This window comes from Rana temporaria, chromosome 3, assembly GCF_905171775.1.
Source record: "Rana temporaria chromosome 3, aRanTem1.1, whole genome shotgun sequence".
In the NCBI taxonomy this organism is placed as follows: Eukaryota; Metazoa; Chordata; class Amphibia; order Anura; family Ranidae; genus Rana; species Rana temporaria.
Window position 1 is genome coordinate 133,260,139 of NC_053491.1, and position 16,195 is coordinate 133,276,333.

Genomic DNA, 16,195 nt, shown 5'->3' on the forward strand with positions numbered 1-16,195 from the left:
TGAAAAATTATGAACAAAGCGCGGTGACGTACAACACGTACGACGGCACTCTAAAGGGGAAGTTCTATTCGCCTTTGGGCTGCTTTTAGCTGATTCCTTGTTAGTAAAAGATGATTTGCGCTTTTTTGTCTGTTACAGCGTGATGAATGTGCTTACTCCATTATGAATGGTAGTTTTACCTGAACGAGCGCTCCCGTCTCATAACTTGCTTCTGGGCATGCGTGGGTTTAAAACATAGTTTTTGCCCACAGACGATCATTTTTTACAACCCGAAAAACTACATTTTTTAAAACGACGTTAAAAAATGCAGCATGTTCAAAAAAAAATGTTGTCGTTTTTCAGAAGCCAAAAAACAATGTGATCATTTTAACCACTTAAGACCTGGACCAAAATGCGGCTAAAGGACCTTGCCCCTTTTTGCTATTCGGCACTGCGTCGCTTTAACTGACAATTGTGCGGTCGTGTGACGTGGCTCCCAAACAAAATTGGCGTCCTTTTTTTCCCACAAATAGAGATTTCTTTTGGTGGTATTTGATCACCTCTGCGGTTTTTATTTGTTGCGCTATACACAAAAATAGAGCGACAATTTTGAAAAAAAAATCAATATTTTTAACTTTTTGCTATAATAAATATCCCCCAAAAATATATATACATTTTTTTTCCTCAGTTTAGGCCGATACGCAATTCTTTTACATATTTTTGGTAAAAAAAATCGCAATAAGCGTTTATCGGTTGGTTTGCGCAAAATTTATAGCGTTTACAAAATAGGGGATAGTTTTATTGCATTTTTATTAATTTTTTTTTTTTACTACAAATGCCGGCGATCAGCGATTTTTTTCGTGACTGCGACATTATGGCAGACACTTCAGACAATTTTGACACATTTTTGGGACCATTGTCATTTTCACAGCAAAAAATGCATTTAAAATGCATTGTTTACTGTGGAAATGACAGTTGCAGTTTGGGAGTTAACCACAGGTGGCGCTGAAGGAGTTATGTTTCACCTAATGTGTGTTTACAACTGTAGGGGGGTGTGGCTGTCGGAGTGACAACATCGATTGTGTCCCCCTATAAAAGGGATGACACGATCGATGCAGCCGCCACAGTGAAGAACAGGGAAGCCGTGTTTACACGTGGCTCTCCCCGTTCTTCAGCTCCGGGGACCTATCGCGGGACCCCAGCGGCAATCGGGTCCGCAGGTCCTGGTCACCGAGCTTCGGACCGGGTCGCCGGAGCGCGCCCGAGACCCATGGCTGGGTACATGTACAGGACGTACCTCTACGTACATGCGCCCAGCAGTGCCATTCTGCTGACGTATATATGCAGGAGGCGGTCCTTAAGTGGTTAAATTACGTTTTTAAAAACAATGTTTTTTTTTCATGCCGAAAAACAATCGTGTATACACGGCATTAGTCTTTGTAAATTAGAATTAAGTAAAGTTAGTGCATTTAGGCTACAATTTCTACATGGTCACTATCAAACAAATAAGGTAAGCTTTGACTATTAATTTCTGCTTGTATTAGTGATAGGTGTAGCAAGAGGATGAGTAAAAAGTGGGAATTCGTTTCAATTAAGATGTGTTTAGTAATAGTAACCTATTAGATTTGATATTCCATTTCCCAAGACAAATTGCAAGTACAGTGTGTGAGTAAGATGTTTCACCAGTTTTGTATACCCTTTGTTCCAATGTTTATTTTTTGTACTTTATTCACTGTATTTTCGTCATGTTGTCTTTTGAAATATTCAGTATCACCGTATGTTCTGAACTTTTCATCCCGTGATTCATGGAGAGCTCTTGACAGCAAAAGACAGTTTTGCTATTGTCAAATTTTGTTTTTATATTTACTGAAATTGGTTCACTTTTCTGGTGGCACATTGTAGTTATGTATCGATTTTTTGAGAACTGAAATTAACCTTTGTTTCGTTCAGATAATGTGAAATAAAAAGAGCTTTACGTGATCCACAGGATATATAAACATACTTTCAAATGTAAAGTGTGATCATTTTTTTTACTCAGAATGAATTTGAAAAACAATAGTTTCCAGAAAAAGAATAATTACTATTTGTGATAAATGCATGTTTGAACTGATTATGGGATTATAATTTTTAATTTGGCTTGTGTTTGCTGTATATGTCTATGTTGGCTTTTACTTTAATATTTTCACTGGACTGTGTGTGCCTGTAACACAAATGACCACACAGGGCATTTTTGTATTGTCAAATACACTGTATGCATTTAATCTTTGTGTTATGTCTTTTATGTGTATCTTATGTTCTATCTTGGTTGCTTCCTGTGCTTTCACATCTATGTGTAATGATTGCACTGTGTCTCGAAAATGGGTCGTTGCAGCCAAGTCATGGTTGTCCAGAATGCCAGGTAGAGTTGGACCATTTAATATTATAACCCTAGGTTTATTTTGAGCAATCAGAATATCAATGAAAGATCAATGTTATTGGTATTATTGTAAACATTTTGTATATCATGAATTTTGAAAAAGCTCATACTACCGGTATTTGTACTTTGTCACTGTCGCATTTGCTTTTACTATTATAACTACAAACATAAAATGTATAATTTCGATTGTGCTGAGAAATGTCATTGTCTATGAAAACAACCTCTAGAAGGCTCCAAAGATGTTCCAGTACAGAAGTTATAGAACGTTCATAATTTTTTTAAATACGCACAGTATATACAGGGGATACTTTACACAAACAAGACAATAAGGAGAGTATAACAAACAACTGAAATCCAACTTAGATTTTTTGGTTTGGAATAGGAAATAAAAGCAGACATCTGATTGCTTTTTCCGCACTACATTTCCGTTAGTGTTTATGTATCAGTCTATATTGTAATTTTCACAAAAAGGTCAATATTTGCAAGTGATTTATGCTGTTTGGATTCCAAAACCTATAGAAGGTCTGATGTCATATTAAAGGAGAAGTACAGCCAAAGCTTGTTTGGCTGTACTTCTCCTGTGGATCACATGAGTGCAGTTCGTTCTGCACTCCTGTGACCCATTTTCAGCAGTTGGCTGACATAACAAAGTCAGTCCAGGCTCAGGAAGGATCGTGACCATATGGTAGCAATCTGACCAGCACTCGGCTCGGCGAACCACTGAGAACCTGAGTCAGCCGCTTTCGTCCCTTTCCGTAGCACAGCACTCCAGCGTACAGCAGTGGACAGAGCAGAGAGACATGGCTCTCTGATCGCAGAGCTCTGAGAACCGAGTGATTGGTGGTGTTTGATCGCTCAGTTCTCAGTGTTCTCATGCACACTGGATGTTTTTGGCTTCAGACATTTTTTTCTGCAGCCAATAAACTCCCCAGTATGATATCCTATGGGTCCATGCACACATAGGCTGTTATCAGCTGTTTTTAGCAGGGGTGTTTTCTGGCTGGAAAACAAATCCCAGAACTAGTGGGTTTTGAGAGGAGTTTTTCAGCTGTGAAACAGATCTGAACTCTGAAAAAAGCTGAAAACAGCTTTAAAACGCCAAAAAACTATGAAAAACCCTATACTCCCATAAAAGTCATAAGCTTTTATGGGAGTATAGTTTTGATAAAAAAAAGCTAAACACTAGTGCAAAAATGCTGACAAACTCACTCTACATCTACAGCTTTCTACAGCTAACATTACTGGCTTTTTTATAATGTTCAGTGTGCATGAGGCCTTACCGCACACCTGCATGATTTTGCAGCGATTTTTCCGCGATTTTAGCTGCATTTTTGCCGTAATTTTGACGCATGTTTGCTGTAATTTTGTACAGTTTAAAAGGTCACCAATGTAAAAAGCAGAAAAACGCCCAAACATGCTTAAAAAAAAGTTCCAGAACTTGTTTGAGCTTCAGGTGTTTTGGAGCTTCTGGCTTCAGACATTTTAGAGTGGAGAATAATAGATTTTTTCCCCTCCAGCGTTTTGTAGCTCCAGGCTTCAAGCTACAAAACACTCAGGTGCCTTAGAGCCAGTAGGGGACAGTTGCAGTATCGGACCAATGCTATATCCAGCTAGGTAAGTATGATATAAAAGAAAAACAAAACCCCATACTTCTCTTCATACTTAAACTGTCTGCAAACTAGTTACAATTGTAGTGATCCCCTGGTGAGTTAAAATAAAACCAAATTTAATAATTAACTAGTAGCCATGTGTGCCTAAAGAATATGACTACTATTTTTTAATTAGGTCAGCACAGCTGTGCAAACAATAATCTGAATTTTATACTCCATGTAAAATTATGTTTTAGTTTGGTGTCTTAAGGAGTAACACACAAATTTGAAAATCTTCACCACTCCTGATGAAACTTCTACAAGCACTGGAGTTTCAGTTTGGAGCACCTACATCTTCCTTCTGCCCTAGCAGTTACAATCATTTCCAACCTCAACTTAAAGGTCTACTCAAACTTTCTCTTCCCCAGTTGAAGTTAGGGGTGTATTATGATTATGAAGGTAACTTTTTTAATGGTCACTGCATGAATGACTGATGGTGAACCTTAAAGGCTAAGTCAGGAGGTGATCTGATAAAAAATTAAAATAAATGCCCGCATATAAATAATAATTTAAAAAAAGTATATTTATTATTTTTTGCATAGGAGCCTGGAAAGCATTGCACTGGGATTAAAGGATAGCAAGTGTATTGCACAGGCTCCAGCAGACTCATTTTGCAGCCACTGGTCCATACATTACTTAGGACCTTCAATTACAGGCCTGCAGGAAGCATTAAGCAGAATCACACAGCCACATCATTTCAAATTTCACCGGAGATGGTGAGGAAAAGGACCCCCAATTCCTTTAAGAGGAGGGCATTTTGATGGTAGGGGACTGCAGACTTAGCTCATGCGTCTTGAATGACAACATTAAATATACAATTTGGTATGTTTAAGGTAACATTACCACTTCTCACAATTAACAATATGCTACCTATGTTTTTGAAGCATGTACCTTTTTCTATATTACGATCTTATTGCCACATTTTCTGTTTCAGTGCTGAATATAAAAGAAGAACAAAATATGTACAGAAAAGTTTAAACCCAGAATGGAATCAGACAGTGATTTACAAAAACATCTCTATTGAGCAGGTTTGTTGGGTTTATGTTTAGAATCTACTCATCTTGAACTGGAGTAGTTAAATGATGTCATAAGGGTTGCTGTAGACCATGGTAGGCAACCTTAAAGTGGTTGTATACCCCGCTTTCACATTTTTTCCTACAGGTAAGCCTATAATAAGGCTTACCTGTAGGTAAATGAATATCTCCTAAACCTATACGGTTTAGGAGATATTCACCTTGTAGCCACTGACGTCAGTGGCGCATGTGCTCTGAAGGTTCGGCGGATGCTGCCAGAAAATCAGAGCTCCTTGCCAGAAAGAGGACACATCGCGGCTCTGGCCACTCACAGCGCTGGAGCCACGAACCCAGGAGAGATGCAGAGGGAACATGTCAGCTTCCTCAGAGGGAGGCGATGCTGGCGCTTCATTCTAGGGTAAGTATTTCATAATGAGCTAGCTACTAGCTCATTATGTCTTTGCTTTAGAGTGCCTGCTGCACTTGTAAATGAGTCCTTAGTTGCATTTGGCAGCAGCACGCTTAGGGCTTATTCACACGTAAGTTGGAGGGTGGTAAAACCCTGCAGTTGAGTTGTGGGTTTACCGTCCACAATTCCTACCCTCTTTAGCTGCTAAGGCAGCAGACAATAGCTGTACACATGCCGCAGCAGGAACTAAATCCACTGCTGCTTTTGGTGGGTGCTACTGCCTGCCAATCGAGACACATTCAAGTAAATGGGGCCACTCTACGAGCGCCCCGCAACTGCAGGCTTCTGCCGGGTCCAGAGGGTTAAAGAAGGTGGTGAGAAAGCAACACATCCCTACCTGCTTTAACCCCTTGTTTGCTGTACTGCACAAGATTACAGGACACTTGCAGTGCGGCCTTACTAATTTAAATGGGACATGCTTGATAGGTGCACCCACCAGCCATGACAGGGCATATAACTCCTGCTGCAGCTGCGACATGTGTACACCCCTGGCCACTGCACCTAAAGAGTGTGCGGTTGGGGCGGGGGTGAGAAAATTGTGTCTTAACTATGGAGTTTTTCCAGCCCCCAAACTGCAAATGAAAATGAACCCGTATTGTTCTGAGCCCCCTGTAAGGCTGCTTTCACACTAATGTGGTGCAGTTTACCTGCAGTATTCATAGAGCATATGATATTTAGTGTGATGTCAAGTGATGTGAAGTGTGGTATTACTGGTTTGGTCAATATGTGATAGAACAATTTCAAAATATATTTGTATTATCATTTCTTTTTTGATTAGGGCTAAACTACATGTAAAACACTGTAATCCATTGCTATTGAAAGAGTTTTAGCTGAACTCTAAATATGATCTTTTTTGCATAGTTTCATTGGTCCAGCTTGGACCAATGTAAGTACAGTAAGCATATCTCATACCTGAGGGGGTCACTGGGCAAGCTGAAATCACTGTAGCAGTCAGCGCTATGGCAGAGATAGCAATAATCTTCCAGGTCCTATGTCAAGCAGCTTCCCCTCTGCACATTGACCAGAGGGGATAATTTGTTTGGCACTGCTGCCATTCACAGAATGTCTTGTATTTTTTTTAAATGAACACAAGGTGTTCTCTAATTGGCTGAGGTGGTGAGAAGGGGTGGTGACATCATAATCTCCACCTTGCACAATCAGAGAACACCTAGTATTTTTTTAACATCATATTCACCACACAATAAAAAGGAATATGAGGCAGCGCTGATATCATAAAGTGTCCTTTAGGCCGAGTTCACACTGGTACGACAAGACTGTTGTACGATTGTCATCCTATTTTGCCTTGCCACATCGGTCCTACAATCAGTCCTACTTCCATCCGACTTGAATGAACAGGAATACGATTTTGCTTTGACTTTGATATAGTCCAACTTGTCCTTTGACTAATCAAAACAATCCCAGTGTGACATAAATTCCTTTTCCTGCTGCTGTAATCACCATGCCAGATGTCACAAGTTGGATGGTTAGGACGAGGATCTGACTTTGATCCGACTTCAATGATATTGAATGGGCTAAAAACAGACCAAAGTCAGATCAAAGTTGTGCAGGAACCTTTTCTAAAGTCAGACCAACTTGTGTCGGATCAGTTAAGACGGTTCTTATAGGGAACCATTGATTTATACATGTCATGCGACACGTGCTCCCAAAGTTGGAGCGTATGTCACACCAGTGTGAACCAAGCCTTGGAAATGCAATAAAGTGAACACCTGTGACAAATATCCCCAATGTCCACAGATACTTTTTCCAAAGTTCTTTAAAAGGAACAGATGTGTGTCACCCTGTGTGTCGTATACACCACTCCCCAAAACTTTGTCTCACTCACCAGAAACAAATGCCTATCAAATTAATGATCAGCAAACACGCTTGTGTATAACATCAGGTTATTCACCAGCCACCAGGATCTGAATTTTTAACAGTAGCAGTAGTACTCCATATGAATTACATAAAGAATAGAGAAAAGCGCTCTACATTAAAACGTATAGAGATGTATTGCCCAATATATAAAATCCACTTAAAAATATCAATAAATAAAGGAATTTTAAAATACAATGTTTCCCTTGTGGACATGAGCACCCTCAACTTGTGGCTGAGCACTTGGCGTCCCACCCGGCCTGCATGCGGTGACTTCCACCTCATCACTTGCAGTCAGGGTCTGGCGTCACTTTCATATAACGACATTGTCCAGACAAATGCTGGGAGTGGTGACATACATCTGTTCGTTTTGGAGCACCTTGGAAGAATGTGGACATTGGGGACATTTTTCATGGGTGTTGTTCACTCTATTGCAGTGAACATTTATAAAGGACACTTTATGATTTATACAGCGCTGCCACATATTTATTTTTATTGTGCTGTGAATATGATGTTGAAAAGGTTATTTTTGTTACTAAGGCAGCAGTAGTGACTATGTTAAATTAGCTTGTATATTATTATTTTTGATCTTATTTTATATGTTTTTTAGGTTGCACAGCACTCTTGAATTTGTGATTTATTATACATATTTTATTTTAGGTGTACACACTTAATTAAATTGTGTCCATGGTTATTCCCAGCACGGTGATTACAGAATGTATATTTGATTTAACACCTAGTATTCATTGAAAAAAATACAGGGCATTAAGTGAATGGTGGCAGTGCCCAACAAGTGCCCCCCTGTTGTCAATGTGCAGAGGGGGAGCCAGTCTGCATGGGACATGGAACATTCTGCAGCTATCAATGTAGCAGTACAGACTACTGTAGGGATTGTGAGCTTTCCCAGTTGCCTTATCAGATATGAGCTATGCATACTTACATTGGTTGAAGCTTTTCCAATGTAATTATGTGATAATTTAGAGAGTTCAGCTTTAAACAAGATGGAACAAATGGCTCCCAATTAAGTAAGCTCCAGAGGTACCATGCAGTAGCGATCAATGTAGCATGACTGTACAATGCTTTAATTGTGTTCAGTTTATTGCTTTGAAGTGTCAGTGCTCCTAGCACAGACTGACAAATTTGAAGCTGTATGTGTAGACATATTTGTTTTTTGAACCCTGCGATGTAACAGGTTTTATGGCTGACCTACGTTAATATTTTAGGTAGTACCTGCATTGGTAACTTTGTTTATTGATTATTAATGAAGATTTGCTCACATGGGAGCTGGATGTAGATTCAAATCTGGTATTTGTGTTTTTTTGCTTCAGCAATTTGCACATGTTTGCAACACTGTTCTGGTGGGTAGGACCCGTTGGGAGAAGCCATACCTTAAAAAATTGAATTTGCACACCTGTTTACTAACTGTTCCCTATCAGGGATGATTTTTGCCAAGCACCCCAAGTGTTTCTATATTATTTTTTTTTTTATACATCTGTGCCATGCATAGATCTTGATAATAATAGCTTATCCAAGAGTGAAAAAAAAACAAAAAACTTTTTTTGCAATACCTTACTTTAAAGCGGAGGTTCACCCAAAAATCAACTTTCTGCCATTAGATCCAGCATACTGCTGACATCAGTATGCTGTTTTTTTTTTTTTGTACTTATCGTTTTATCAGCCGTTGTTATCCGGCTCCGAGCGGGGATTTCTGTGGGGAATAGGCGTTCCTAAGCCAAGCAGATTTGATTGACGGGCTGCTAAAGTGCGTCACGCCTTCCGAAAATACCCGAAGTCACACTCGGGTGTTTACGGCGCCTGCCGTGTAGAGCTGACTGCGCAGGCGCCGTAAACACTCGAGTGTCACTTTGAGTATTTTCGGAAGACATGACGCGCTTTAGCAGCCGGTCAATCAACTCCGCTTGGCTTAGGAATGCCTATACTTGGAAGGAATCCCTGCTCGGATAACAAAGGCTGATAAAACGATAAGTACAAAAAAAAAAAAACAGCATACTGCAGATGTCAGCAGTATGCTGGATCTAATGGCAGAAAGTTGATTTTTGGGTGAACCTCCGCTTTAAAGGGGTTGTAAAGGTAAAACAAAATTCCCCTAAATAGCTTCCTTTACCTTAGTGCAGTCCTCCTTCACTTACCTCATCCTTCCATTTTGCTTTTAAATATCCTTATTTCTTCTGAGAAATCCTCACTGTTCTTCTGTCTGTAACTCCACACAGTAATGCAAGGCTTTCTCCCTGGTGTGGAGTGTCGTGCTCGCCCTTCCCTTGAGGGGGGAGGGGGCGAGCAGGAGAGTCAGGATGCCCACTAACACACAGCTCCTTTCTTTATCTGCAACATAGAGAGCGTCCTGACTCTCCTGCTCGCCCCCTCCCTCCTCAAGTGAGGGGGCGAGCACGACACGCCACACCAGGGAGAAAGCCTTGCATTACTGTGTGGAGTTACAGACAGAAGAACAGGAAGTGAGGATTTCTCAGAAGAAATAAGGACATTTAAAAGCAAAATGGAAGGATGAGGTAAGTGAAGGAGGACTGCACTAAGGTAAAGGAAGCTATTTAGGGGATTTTTTTTTTTTTTACCTTTACAACCCCTTTTAACATGAGTGTGAAAAGGTATAAGACAATATGTAAACAAACAATATCTTACTGCAAATTGAAGATTAAAAAGTGAAGCAGTTTGAAAGGTTTATGTAACAAAGTAACATTTAAAAATCAATATTACCAATAAGTCAAACATGACAGGTTCAGTGTTATTGTAAATACAGAAAATATGTAATGTCTTTCAACAAGTTATCAATTTTTTTTTCCATTAATGCCATTACTAATTCCTGTGAAATTGATAGAGTGCTTGTGACAATGTAAAAAATAAAATTAACTGTATTTTGAATTTTAATGCAGCTAAAGAAGAAAACTTTAGAAGTTACTGTATGGGATTATGACAGGTTCTCTTCAAATGATTTTCTTGGTGAGGTAAGCCATTGACACATGAAAAAAGTGGTTCACAACTATGCAATCTCGCTAATCAAAAACAATTTTCAACTTTATTGTCATATCTAACATGGGACAAAAAGTCTTAAAAAGTGACAGTAGTTTAATCTTGTCATTTGTCATAGTGTCCATTCTTTTATATCTTCCCAATTTCTTGCAGTTGTATTATATACAACGTAAGTGGTATGGGGAATACTGCGCTAATGCAAAAAATTAAATATAGCTAAAGGAAAGCCAAGCTGAGACACATACAAAACATGTGAAACCATGCAAAAACAAAATGTAAAGGAATATAAAGTCGCGCTACGTATAATGTGTGGAACCCTCGCCTTGAGGCGATTCAGTTCGCATTTGTAGCGCTATATAAGTAATTCACTCACTCACTCACCCTATGACGGTAGCCAAAAAATGTATATAACAGGTGATATATCAAAAAACTGTGTATCTAGAAACACAAAACATCTATTAGTGACTAGTAATAGTACTTACAAGCACATAAATCTATAGTGATACCAAAATGAATCAGATGTAATTGATACACCACATGCAACACACTAATATAAATATAAAATTTAAATCCTAAAAAATGAATAAAAGTAAAAAAATATACTCAATGAGAGTATAACAAATAAAATCAAAATAAACCAAATATGCACATATGATAATGTGTGCCAAGGCTGGCAACCATGTGAAGGTGAATACACGTATACAGTATATATATATGGTACTCAAACTGGAAATAACATAGGCATGACACATATGTATCCAATATATAATAATTAATAAAGTCACTAATAGGTGTTTTGTGTTTCTAGATACACAAATTGTTGATATATCACTTCTTATATACATTTTTTGGCTACCGTCATAGGGTTCCACTCATTATACTTAGCGCGACTTTCTATTCCTTTACGTATTATATACAACAAATTGAATTAACTGGAAAGTTTGCTAATGATAATTTGCAAACAATAAATATATCTGTGCTTTATATCTGCATTCAATGAATGAGGTATGTTTTCAGGTAAATACTACCAATAAAACATAACTCCAGCTCAAGTACAGTTAATTAGAAAGTGCATATGTATAGTTTTTATATTTTTATATGTTTATGAATATGTTTAAATGTATAAAAATTCCTTTGCTTGTAGGTGTTAATAGATTTATCAAATGCTGCCTTTCTCGACAATATGCCTCGATGGTACCCATTGAAGGAGCAAAGTGAAAGTATTGACCACGCAAAACACTCTGGGCAAAGCAGTCAGCAGTCACCAAAGCCTTCAGTCATTAAAAGCAGAAGTCATGGAATTTTTCCAGATCCATCTAAAGGTAACACATTATAATATTGTGAGGAATAGGAATACACAACCTGGCCACAAGCATGGGAACTAGCAGTATGAAGGCACACAGCAAGGGTCTACCTATTTTGTGTACTTAATACAGTTGGTGAGTCTTGCTATGCTGTAAAGGGGCTAGTAAACCTGTACGGCTGACAGTTAATCAGCTGTTTGGAAGTCCTTAAAGCGGAGCTCCACACAAAAATGGAACCTCCGCTTTTCAGAACCCTCCCCCCCTCTGGTGTCACATTTTGCACCTTTCAGGGGGAGGGGAGTGCAAATACCTGTATAATACAGGTATTTGCACCCACTTTCGGGCATAGACCCCCGCAGAATCTGCGGGGTCTACAACACTTACCCCCCGAAAAAGTGTGGTAGTGGAGGGGGGAGGGTGCTCCGCTTTAAATTTGCTTCCAAGACAGAAGCTATACCTAAAAGAATAGGGATGAGGTATGGATTCGCTGCTACCATGAGTTTGGGAGTGTAAACCTGTGGGTTTTTTCAAACCATAATGCACTGCATTATGTTTGAACTATGGTTCAAAAAGAAGGGCCTCAGTATAAAAGGTTGGCACAGAGCAGCCATAGTGTAAGTATATTGGAAGCTTCTGTAGGGAAAGCATAAAAAAGGCTGACAAACACAGATTTGTGTCATTTAGGAAACTGTACACTAATTCTAATTGCTAGCTCTTTAGGCAATCAACCCCTTTGGCTTTCTTATTCGTATTATAGGGGGGCTTTTTGTGTCTTTCATTTTATGTTGTGGTTGATTTGGGGTCGCAAGGCTTCCTCTAAAGAAAACAAGTATTTTGTTTCAGTGTGTCAGTATTTGGGGGCTATCATTTATTTGGAGAGTATATTTATTTTTATTTTATGTTGATAGGGGTTGTATTATAGGGTAACCTGCTTTGATTTTCAGCAAGGTTTTCCTTAAAAAAAATGGGCGTTTGTTTCAGGAAGAATGTTTCTGGGGATATACAGTAATGTTTTTTTATTGTATGTTGATAGGACCTTTTTTAAGCTGATTTTTTTTCTTTTTTATGTTGCAAGACCTCTCTTTAAAACAATAACTTGTATTTCAGGGTTGAGTATTCAGGGGTGGCATTTAGCTATTCTTTAAGCTGCCTTTTGTTTTCAAAATATCACTGCATCATTTGAAAGGGAAAAAAATAAGATTAGTGTGTTATAACCTATTATCTCTGAATAAAACTGTCCTGCCACTTGTCAGCTGTACACTGATGTGTCCTCTGCTGTATCATAGCGCTTGTAAAACACCAGCCTGTCCTCTTTGTGCCTAGTACATTTGGGCCTAGCTGTGCTATTTATGTTTTAATAGTTTGTATTAAAGTTTTGCAGTAAAACTAACAAATACAACGTCTTTCAACATGAAATACCTTTTACATCAGGGTTACATGGTAGCGAGCCGTTACAGTCTAGGAAAACTCCTCCTATAGCATACATAACCCATTAGCAGAAAATAAACAACAATTGATGTTTCTTAATAAACTTCAAGAAAGTAGAGGAGAGAAAGGTAAAACAAAAAAGAGAGAAACAATCCCACGGGGGGGGGGGGAAGAAAAAAGAATCAGTAGAGTGGAGGAGAGGGGGGGAGGGAGAGGGGTGAGGCTCTGTACCTCTTAAAGCGGGAGTTCACCCATTTAAAAAAAAAAAAAAAAATCTCCCCTTAGCTTCCTGCTCGTTCGGTCTAGGGGAATCGGCTATTTATATTAAAATATGAGCAGTACTTACCCGTTTTCGAGCTGCATCTTCTTCTGTCGCTTCCGGGTATGGGTCTTCGGGAGCGGGCGTTCCTTCTTGATTGACATTCTTCCGAGAGGCTTCCGACGGTCGCATCCATCGCGTCACTCGTAGCCGAAAGAAGCCGGACGTCGGTGCGGCTCTATACTGCGCCTGCGCACCGACGTTCGGCTTCTTTCGGAAAATCGTGACGCGATGGATGCGACCGTCGGAAGCCTCTCGGAAGCCTGTCAATCAAGAAGGAACGCCCATTCCCGAAGCCCATACCCGGAAGCGACGGAGAGGATGCGTCTCGTAAACGGGTAAGTACTGCACATATTTTAAAATAAATAGCCGATTCCCCTAGTAATAACGAGCAGGAATCTAAGGGGGAAAAGTGCCCTCTAAGGGTGAACCCCCGCTTTAAAGCAGTCTACGGTAGTCCACTACATTGTGATCATTCTAGGATCATTGGTCAGGTAACTGATCCAAGGGTCCCAGACTTTGTGGAACAATTTCATCTTGTCCTGTGCGATTGCAGTTAACCGTTCGTTCAACATAAGCCAAGACAGTTTATGTCTAAGTTGATCGAATGGTAAGGCCGCTGACCTCCAATTTCTCGCTATAGTTATTTTAGCTGAGATAAAAATAAATGTAATGAGCCGTCTTTGGGATCCGGATGCTTCAGGTACTCTGCCCCCCAGGAGCGCATGTTTTGCAGATTTAACCAAATTGATCTGGGTGAGGGTGTAGACGAAATTATACACCCTGATCCAGAATCTCCTGACCCTAGGGTATGTCCACCACACATGATAGGTGGATCCCACCTGGCCGCAACCCCTAAAGCACTCCGGAGTGGCCCCAGCACAACGGTGGCCAATCTGTCCGGAACCATATACCATCTAAATAAGACTTTGTAGTTAGCCTCTATAATGGAGGTGTTAATGAGTGAACGAGATGTGGATTCCGACAACCTATGCCACTCATCAACCTCAAGAGTTTCCTGAAGATCCTGCTCCCATTGAAGCATATAGCTCAGAAATGTGACCTCTGACTTTATCAGATTACCTCCACAAACTCTCCATGGTACTCATAGTTGTTAGATCACCTTTACGGGCAACACTTTGTAGAAAATGGTATAATTGAGCATACCTAAAACGTTCAGTGACTGGCATTTGATATTTGTCTACTAACGTTTGTTCCAATAATATCCCTTTATGGTCACAAAGATCAGCTATTCGTATTAAGCCCTTGTTAGTCCACCATTCAAACACAGAGGGAGTGAGGCCCGGGGTGAAATCTCTGTTTTTCAATAGAGGGGTTAGCGGGCCGTGGGGGGATTTAAATTTTCGGGACCTTAAAAGTCTGTCCCAAATTTCTAGTGAAAAAGAAAGAGTAGGGCAGAGTATGATCGGTCTCTCCTTCATAGGGAGCCACATAATATAAGAAATAGGTTCAGGACGACAGGAATATGATTCCATAGTCATCCAAATGGCTGCAGGCTTTTGGGAATGACACCTTATTAGTTGGGCTAGCTGGGCCACATGGAAGTATTTTATCAGATCAGGCAGTCCCAGACCCCCTCTTTGTTTTGGAGTGTACAATGTTCCCTGATTCACCCTAGGCCTCTTATCACCCCATATAAACTGCATCATTTTGTTTTGGAATGTTTGGAGGTCAGATCGAACTAGAGACACAGGCAAAGTACAAAATAAGTATAAAACCTTAGGTAAAATATTCATTTTTATTGAGTGTAGTCTGCCGAACCACGATGGGGGGTGAATCTGCCACCTAGCTAAGTCCTCAGTCAGGCGTTTGAACAAGGCAGGGTAGTTCCTTCTATACAACAATTGAATGGACGGGGTCAAACTTACTCCAAGATAGGAAAGAGCCTCTGACTCCCACCGAAATTGGTACGTTCGTTCAAGTGTCTCCTGGGTAGATTGCAGTAAAGAGAGATTTAGTGCCCTGGACTTGTTATGATTAATTTGTAGGCCCGAGATCTCCCGAGAATGGATGCAAGATAGCGTATAAGTTAGGGAGAGAGGTAATAGGTGATCACACTGTCCATAAAAGGTAATCTGCAAAGATTAAGCACTTATGCTTACTGTCTCCAAAGACAGTGCCACTGACATCTGGGCTCATGTGGATCCTGATTGCCAAGGACTCTATTGCCAGGACAAAGAGCAACGGGGATAACGGGCAACCCTGCCTAGTTCCCCTCCTAATAACAAAAGGCGGGGACGAATATCCTCTAAGCCTTAACGACGCTGAAGGAGAATCATACAGCATCCGCAGGAGAACCAGAAAGCGCTCGCCAAAACCAAAACGACGTAACACGTCAAATAAATGCTCCCAGGAGAGGGAATCGAACGCCTTCTGGATGTCCAACGATAGCAGCATTCCCTTCCGTGGTCCCCCGCCATCCCAGTCTGACTGGATAGCCGAAATTAAATTTATAATCCTACAAGTCTGATCAGAGGCCTGACGATTCGGAACGAAGCCTGCCTGATCTGGATGTATGTAATTTGGAAGGAAGGAATTCAATCTAAAAGCTAACACTTTCGTTAATATCTTTAGATCTGTATTGATCAAGGAGATCGGGCGGGAGTTAGCACAATCTCCATGATCTTTTCCCGGTTTTGGAATAACATGCAAGTACGCTGCATTTTCATGGTCGGGAACTGCATTTCCCCTTCTCAAGTCATTAAAATAGGAACATAAA

General features: G+C 40.1%; 1 protein-coding gene across 1 annotated transcript in view; it reads left to right on the plus strand.

Moving 5' to 3' along the window:
- The window catches only part of PCLO (piccolo presynaptic cytomatrix protein), a 398,487-nt gene that overhangs the window by 345,971 nt on the left and 36,321 nt on the right, over window positions 1–16,195 (plus strand). The window contains exons 18-21 of the mRNA XM_040343440.1: window positions 2,351–2,377; window positions 4,979–5,072; window positions 10,308–10,379; window positions 11,549–11,726. Of these exons, the coding sequence (XP_040199374.1) occupies window positions 2,351–2,377; window positions 4,979–5,072; window positions 10,308–10,379; window positions 11,549–11,726 (371 nt within the window). The remainder of the gene's footprint in view (window positions 1–2,350; window positions 2,378–4,978; window positions 5,073–10,307; window positions 10,380–11,548; window positions 11,727–16,195) is intronic.